The 7,906-nt window shown below is 56.3% G+C and overlaps 1 protein-coding gene across 4 annotated transcripts in view; it reads right to left on the bottom strand.

Annotated features, from left to right (window-relative positions):
- CIZ1 (CDKN1A interacting zinc finger protein 1) overlaps positions 1-7,906 on the bottom strand; it is a 17,545-nt gene that overhangs the window by 2,380 nt on the left and 7,259 nt on the right. The window contains exons 6-15 of one of the 4 annotated variants that reach the window (XM_024762417.1): positions 7,289-7,382; positions 7,000-7,108; positions 6,163-6,499; positions 5,871-6,078; positions 5,489-5,610; positions 4,721-4,918; positions 3,836-3,960; positions 1,400-1,487; positions 835-948; positions 487-636 (exon numbers count right to left, since the gene is read on the bottom strand). In XM_024762417.1, coding sequence (XP_024618185.1) covers positions 487-636; positions 835-948; positions 1,400-1,487; positions 3,836-3,960; positions 4,721-4,918; positions 5,489-5,610; positions 5,871-6,078; positions 6,163-6,499; positions 7,000-7,108; positions 7,289-7,382 — 1,545 coding nt within the window. Of the gene's footprint in view, positions 1-486; positions 637-834; positions 949-1,399; positions 1,488-3,835; positions 3,961-4,720; positions 4,919-5,488; positions 5,611-5,870; positions 6,500-6,999; positions 7,109-7,288; positions 7,383-7,906 lie in introns of all 4 variants that reach the window. The other 3 variants (XM_024762414.1, XM_024762416.1, XM_024762413.1) reach the window with 3 other exon arrangements.

Genomic DNA, 7,906 nt, shown 5'->3' on the forward strand with positions numbered 1-7,906 from the left:
ACGCAGGCCTCTCACTGCTGTGGCTCTCCCATTGCGGAGCACAGGCTCCGGACGCGCAGGCTCAGCGGCCATGGCTCACGGGCCCAGCCGCTCCGCGGCATGTGGGATCCTCCCGGACCGGGGCACGAACCCGTGTCCCCTGCATCGGCAGGCGGACTCTCAACCACTGCGCCACCAGGGAAGCCCTCTCCATGCCTTTATGATGCTGTTCTCTTGCCCTAGGATGCCCTTTCTCTTCCACAAGTAAAAACAGCAGCCAGGCTTTGAAGACCTTGCATATTTCACCTGCTACCCTATAGGTGTCACGATGTATACTTACATATCGTCATATTGAATAGAGTTCCTATTGATGCTAAATCGTGGCAGGCCTTAGTGCCCAAAGATGCCAGCACAGTGCCTCCTGGCCCCTGGGAGGCGGGGTGAGGTCTCTCCTGGGCTGAGAGTCCAGCCTCCAGCCTCCGTTCCACACCACCTCCCCCCAAGCACCTGCTTGCAGAATTCCTCCTCAACCTCGATCTCTTCTTCATCATCGTCATCCTCCTCCTCTTCTTCATCGCCCTCAAAGCAGCCCACGGCGTCCACCGTGATGAAGTGGTCCTCATCTTGGCTGGCAATCTCCTTCTCGAGCATCTTCAGCTTCCCAGGGAGTGGGTGAAGGCTCAAGTCAGCTCTGGGCAGCCAGGGTGCGACACCCCATCCTCCCCACACCCCAGAGAACTCCAGTCTTCCCGGACCTGCTGTGAATTTGGACTGGAATACACCTCAACTTGCTGTGTGGCCTTGGCCAAGTCTCTACTTCCCTGGGCCCATGTCCTCTGAGGGAGCTGGGGTTACCTCCTTGGCTTTGTCCTTATGCCCCTGGGACTTCACATGTTCCACAAACTTGCGGGGGGTCTTGAAGTAGCGGCTGCAAACAGTGCAGAAAGGCCGCAGGGATTGTTTGGCGATCTGGGGACAGGAAGGCAGGCCAAGTGGGCGGCGGGCAGCATCCCCAGGCGCAGCCAGGCAGGGCCCAGCGAGACCTCGCCTCCCACTTGCAGGCCCACCACTTCTGTAATCAGCTGGCTGTGCTGCACAGAACACAGGCAAACACATCCCGTCCCTGTGCTATAAGGAAGGACGACAGATGGTAACAGAGACAGGACCGTCGTAAGACAGGGAGAGAGGGCAGGCACCTGAGGACCCCACGAGCCCCGAGGCTGAATGCAGGGTGAGATGGTGCCTTGCCCACACTGGACAGATGGGGAAACTGAAGCCCAAAGAGGAAAAACGTGACTGACTCGTCACGAGTTACGGCCACGCAGTGACAAAGGCTGATGTTTGCTTTCTGCTCCCAACCTGGGCTCCCTCCTCCCCAGCCCTGGGCTTGGGCGCCTTCGCAGCAGGTGGGCCCTCATACCTTGTGGTCCTGCGTCCTCCGGTGCTGGATCAGGTCCCCCATGTAGTAGAGCTGGCAGGTGTTGCACCAGCGCCTGGGTGGAGGCTCTCTAAATGATGACAATCAAAACAAGTGCAGTGTGACACCGCATTCTTGCTGGAAAGACAGCAGCTCTTCCAGACGCTCCATAAACGGAATGCAATTCCAACAGAATCGTTTTTTTGGAAACTTAACAAAATGGTCCTGAGGCTCATCTGGAAGAATACTTAAATAGGAATAAGAGAGAAAACTTGGGGGGAGAAATGAGATTTAGAAGCATCTGGGATACCAGGAGGCCACCAGGACGGTGACAGAACTGAGGATATCTGCCCTGGAGATCTCCTCTTATCCTTCAGTTTAGATAAAACCTCCCTTTCCCAGGGCTGTTCTTCCACCTCCCCCCATTTCTGGACCTGTCCCAATCCCAGGTAGCCAGGCCCCCCTCTGGGACCCCAAAGTGCCACTGCTACAGCATTTTCCACGATGGATCGGGAGGACCTGATCCCTTCTCTGCCCTCACTGGACTGCAAACTCTGGGAAGCCAGGACACCACCCCAGCATCCCCGGGGCCTGGCATGGGATCAGCCTAGAGTTTCTGACTGTGTCAGAAGGACACACAGCCTATCGGAAGGACTGCCACATTCTGCACAGGGCCAAGTCCAGATTCAAGGGCAGACGTCATCAAAAGACAGTGTAATCGGAATCCCCTCCACCTGAAGCTTGTTTATAGCTTGGGCTACAGCCCTGCAGTTTTCTTCCATCACAAGATCTTTTTTTTAATTAATTAATTAGTTTGTTTCTTTAATTTTTTTGGCTGTGTTGGGTCTTCGTTGCTGCATGCGGGCTTTCTCTAGTTGTGGCGAGCGGAGGCTGCTCTTCATTGCAGTACACGGGCTTCTTTCTCATTGCGGTGGCTTCTCTTGTTGCGACGCATGGGCTCTAGGCACGCAGGCTTCAGTAGCTGTGGCACGTGGGCTCAGTAGTTGTGGCGCACGGGCTTAGTTGCTCTGTGGCACGTGGGATCTTCCCAGGCCAGGGCTCAAACCTGTGTTCCTTGCGTTGGCAGGCAGATTCTTAACCACTGCACTACCAGGGAAGCCCAAGATCTATTTTTATATTGAATATAATCAAACTCATTCTGCAAACGCTATTTTGGATCCTGTTCTAACTTGACGCTGCATCACACATATGTTTCCACATTATCAGAAATTCCCTAGAATTAGTTCTACCACCAAGAACTAATTCCCTAGAATTAGTTCTACCACCAAGTGGATAAGACTTAAACTGATCTGACTAATCCCCTAGTTTTGAATAGATCATTTCCAACTAAATTTTTTCACCATTGCATTAACTCTGCAAGGAGCAACTCTGTGAGTCACCTTTCTCCTGTCTTTATGATGATTTGGCCTAAGTATAACTCCTAGGTCAGCAAGCAAAGGGAGCCTTAAGGCTGGAGAACATCCTACAAAGCCACAGGGAAGCTCTTCTCTTAGTGAGAACTGCCTAACAGAGACACAGAAGCCTTTGGAGAGACTGCTTCCCGTCACGCAGGAGATGCAAGCTGAAGCTACCCGAGGGTCCTTCCTGTCCCCTCACCCCATGCAGGGAGCTTCAAGCTGTGACCCTCTATAAATGCTCATGGCACAGTCCCCGACCATTGACCCAAGGCCTATATAGCCTCTGAAAGGGTCTGATTTGGCCTCCACAGGACTTGTTTCATCTTGTTTTAATTCTGAACTAGCTGTTAACATTTTGAAATTGGGAGATTCACATACAAATCTAGGTTTCTAGATGCCTCTGAAAAAGCAGGAGGTCTGGAGCTGAGTGGCAGCTGTCCTCTGAGACACAGCCCATATCCCGCAGGGTGTCCCGAGCCAGCACCATCCTGTTTCTTTCACTGATGATGCCTCCCAGCCCCTGCAGGCCTCAGTGATTGCCCACAGAGCACCCCAAGAGCCAGTCCCAGACTCTGGGAGGGCTGACATTTCTGACGGGCCAAGTCCCCACAACAAAGAAGGGCGGTGACCCAGGGAAGCTCTAACCTCAAGCCACAAGATGAGCAGATCCTGACCTTCAGGCCCCCGTGGTTGGGGTCAGCATATATGCCAGGGGAGCAGGGTGTCCCACAACCCACTTCCCTCCCACATACATGGTCACACTGTTCCTGCCTGGATGTAACCTTAAGAGACTGTCTAGCTCATGAGTTCCTGCATTACACCCCTCATGAGGCCATTTTACAGATAAGGAAAACTGAGGTCCAAGGCCACACAGTTAGTGGTGTGACGAGGTGTCTCAGGGAGGGCAATGCTTAACCCAAAAGCAGACCTTGTGGATGGTAGATTCAGGGTCCCTCTCTGCCGGGGCTGGCTTGCGAGACCGCCTACCCCCCCTACAGCGGTTCTGAGATCCCCCACTCACTGGTCCTCTCGCTCCAGGACATCCCGGGGCACAGGCAGCAGGGACAGGAGGCAGGCTTGGCTCATGTGCTGGATCTCTCCGAGCCGCTGCTGGTGCTGGGCCCCCGACATGTGGTCCTGGAACTCCTGCAGCAGGCGAGAGGAAGGAAGGGGCATGAGAAGTGAGCCCCAGAACAGTGGGCAAGAGTGCGGCCCGGGGAAGAGGCCTCCAACCTTAGCTTCATGCTCACCCCACGTCCACTGGGAGGCCGTTTCTCTTACAACCCTGTGTGGGCCAGAGAAGGATGGTGAACGGAGGCACGGAGTGAGTACACGCCAGCCAGAGCCTCTGCTCCCCCTGGAGACTGAGCGCCTCCAAGGCAAGGAGCAGTCTGATCAAATTCCAGGTCCCCATGACTCTGCTCAGGGGAGGCACAGAGGGACGAAGGTAACAATAGCGATAGTAATAATCATACCAGTATGATGCTGTTATTAATGCTGCACTCGCTCTGGGCCGGGCCTGGGGCTTATGACTTCAGTGTCAAGTCGCTGAATCCCCAGAACTTGCCAGTGAGGTGGGTTCTATTTTTTTTTTCTAGAGGCGGGTTCTAAATGTTTCCTCCTCTGACACATGCGGAAACCGAGGCACAAAGGGTGGAATTCACCTTCCGAAACCCACATGGCCAGTCAGGGCTGATTTGAACCAGGTCCACCCAACTCTAAAATCCTGCCCGCTTGGCTGGCCAAGAAATGTTTTGTGAGCAAATGTACAGCTGCTGGGGGTGGGGCTTGAGGGCCCATGTGGCCACAGAGGCAGCCGTGGGAAGGGCAGGCTAGGCATCACATACAGACCCCAAACCCTCCGCCCGCCCACGTGACCTCCCCACCCACCCGCTGGGGGCGGTACCTGCTGGCTGCTGCAGCCGGCCTTGCAGATGTAGCAGAAGAACTGAAGGGCCTGCTTAGAGGGCGTGCTGGCCGCCACAGGGGTGGCAGAGGTAGAGTCGCCGGACCAGGGCCCAGGTGTGAGGGGTACGGTGCTAAAGGCCCGGCTGTCACTGCTCTGCAGGATGGTGACCTTCAGGGAGCCCCCGGCACCCCACACCTACACCGGAAGCAGGAGCAGAGCTACCACCAGCTGGGCGCTTACAGTGGGCCAGCACCATGCTAAACATCTAGGGGCCCTCCTGACAGCCCACTTTACAAGTGGGGAAACTGAGGCTCTGAGTTGTCAGGTGATTGCCCAAGCTCGCTCAGCCAGGAAGCACCACAGTCAGGATTCAAACCCGGGTCCGCCTCACTCTAAAGTCTACCCACCCCACCCCCCACGTGACAGATGGAGACGCATGAAGAAGGGAGGGGGTTTGGCCAGGAGGCAGGGCTGGGCCCCGAGCCCCAGGCACAGGCTTCCAGCTGCGCTCTCTCCGCTGGAGCAACGTTACCTGTGGGGGGCTCTGGGGGCTCTAGTTTCGGGGTGAGCCGGCTGGAAGGGACCCTTATCACTAAAAGTACCTCCAGATCATCAGAGCAAAGGCATGTGAAGGCTGAACCACTGTCAAACCCAGTCTGGTCTGCCCACGAACCCAGGTGGAGGGCTGCTGTCACATGTCACAGGAGGGGAAACCCGAGCGCTGAGGGGGTGCACCATGTGGTCCTCATCAGCATCTCTACCCACCCCCAGCATCTCTCTTGCTCTTTCTTCACATTCTCCCACATCCAGGCCACTGGTCAACTCTTCCTGGCTCTCCTCCAGGCCAACCTGGGCACCCACTGGCTCCGGCGAGGCCTCCTCCAGGCCTGAAATGACAGGTGTGCTCTGCTTCCCCAGGGTCCATCTCCCACCTGGGCCCTGAGGGACCCAGGCCCAAGAGCCACCTTCTCTGCCCACATCCAGGACCTTGAAGCCTCCAGTGCAGACGGCCCCGAACCCTAGATCCAGGCCCAACCCTCAGTCCCAGGCAGCACCCAGTCAGGGTTGGACAGTGCCAGGGTAGGACTGAAGGGTTCAGGCAGAGCTGTCCCATCACCAGGCCGGCTGGGAGCCACTGCTCACTTACCTGCTCCAGCTTCCACTGTATCGGGCGGCGTCTCCAGCACTGCAGAGTGAACCAGAACTGGGGCTTTCTCCAGTGCCGGCACTGACACCTGTGGCTGAGTCTGAGGCTGTCTCTGGTTTGGCTCCAGTGGCTGCACTGGCAACTGCACTGGAGGTTGCTCCAGTGGCAGCTCCAGCGGCTGGACCCTCAGCTGCGCTTCTGTCTGGACCTGTGGATACGTCTGCGTCTGTGCCTGCTTCTGCAGCAGTGGCTGCACCTGCCTTGGGGACTGTGAATGTGCCTGTGGCTGCACCTGTTTCTGTGGCTCTGCCTCCTTCTGCAGCTGCAGACGCTCCTGTTGTGGTACTAAGTGCTCTGGAGAGGTCTGTGTCTGTGCCTGCTTCTGCAGCTTTGGCTGCACCTGGGCCTTCAATGGTAGCATCTGTGGCTGAGTCTCTGGCTGAGTCTGTGGCTGCACCTGGGCTTGGATCTGCAGAATTCGTGGCTGAAATCGTGGCAGCACTCGAGCTTCCAGTGGCTCAGGCAGCAGCTCGGTTGTCTGTGTCTGCTTTGGTGCCATCAACCGGGCCTGTGGCTGGACCTTTGCCTGCAGCTGCCCTGGGGTCTCCTTCTCTGTGGGCTCCTCTGAGCTAGGAAGGATCAAAAGAAGATCAAATTCAATTGGCCCCAGGGGCTCCCAAGAAAGGCCATGACCTAGGCTCCAGTCCTAGCTATGCCGCGTACAAAGCTAGGGATTTGGACGAGCCCCCTCGGCTCTCTGGGTCCCAGTTTCACCTAAATAAATTGGATCACTTGCTCCCACCTCCCACAGCTTGCTAATATGTATCCGAGGTCCTGTAAGCCTGCCTACCCTCTGCCCACTCTCTGAGGTTCCAGGTTCACATCTTCATCCCTCCAAGCCGGCCACCTCACCTGTCTCCAGGTGGTTCAGTCACAGTGAAGATGCCAGAGTCCGTCTGGCTGAGGGCCTTCCCAGGTAAGGTGAAGAATTAGGTTTGACATTCCTCCAAGCCAGAAACCAAGGCCCTTTCCTTGAAGGATCTCACCCCACCAACCCCCTACCCTGTGCCTTTGCAGGAATCAGGGTACAGGGTACCTGGGCCCCAGGCAGGTTTTCAGCATCAGTTACCTCTTTGACCTTTTAGCTGGTGGCTCAGACGCCACACGAGACTCAGGCTCAGGTGCTACAGTGTGTTTCTCCTTAGTGATGCCATCTGGGCAGTGGGGAGATTCTTGGTCTGAAATGGAGGGCAGGTGAATGACTGCCGTGCTGGATATAGCACGTATGAGCTCCAGGAGGTGGGGCCTGGGCTTACCCCCCCACCCACCCTGCAAGATCCCTGCCTCCATGACCACCCCTGCACCCCACTGCCCTAACCCGCGTCCCCTCTGAAGGGCCAGCAACCTCCCTCCCTCACCTTCAGGTGTGTCTGTTCGGGGCTCTGCGGCTTCCTCAGACCCCTCTGGGGGGTCTGACTTGTCCTCCACAGGCATCGTCTGAGAAGAAGAATCCTGCTTCCTTTCAGAAACCATTTATGATACCTGCCACCCACCCCAGTAAATACTCCCTTGCCCAAGAGCAGCTGCAACACGTCCCCCAGGGGATGACAGGGCCTGGCCCCAGAGAAGATCCTAAACACCCCAGGAATTCTGTCCAGGGGGTTCCATCTAGCTGCCTGCCGGTTAAGTAAATGCAGGTTTGGGGGATGCAATGCCTTCACGTTGTCCACGGTGCTGCCTCCTGATTCCCCACCCTGTTCTCCACAAAGCAGCCAGAAGGATCCTTCTCTCTCTCTCTTTTTTTTTTGTTGGTCATGCCGCTTGGCTTGCGGGATCTTAGCTCCCGGACCAGGGATGGAACCCAGGCCACGGCAGTGAAAGCGTAGAGTCCTAACCACGGGACCACCAGGGAATTCCTGAGGGACCCTTCTCAAACCTGATCATGTCTCTCATCTCTGTCAGGCTGCAACCCTACCGTGATTTCCCGTAGCCCTGGATGACTCCTTCCTTACCCCAAGCCTGAAACTACCCACCCG

Source organism: Neophocaena asiaeorientalis, unplaced genomic scaffold, assembly GCF_003031525.2.
Source record: "Neophocaena asiaeorientalis asiaeorientalis breed wild unplaced genomic scaffold, Neophocaena_asiaeorientalis_V1.1 scaffold78, whole genome shotgun sequence".
In the NCBI taxonomy this organism is placed as follows: domain Eukaryota; kingdom Metazoa; phylum Chordata; class Mammalia; order Artiodactyla; family Phocoenidae; genus Neophocaena; species Neophocaena asiaeorientalis.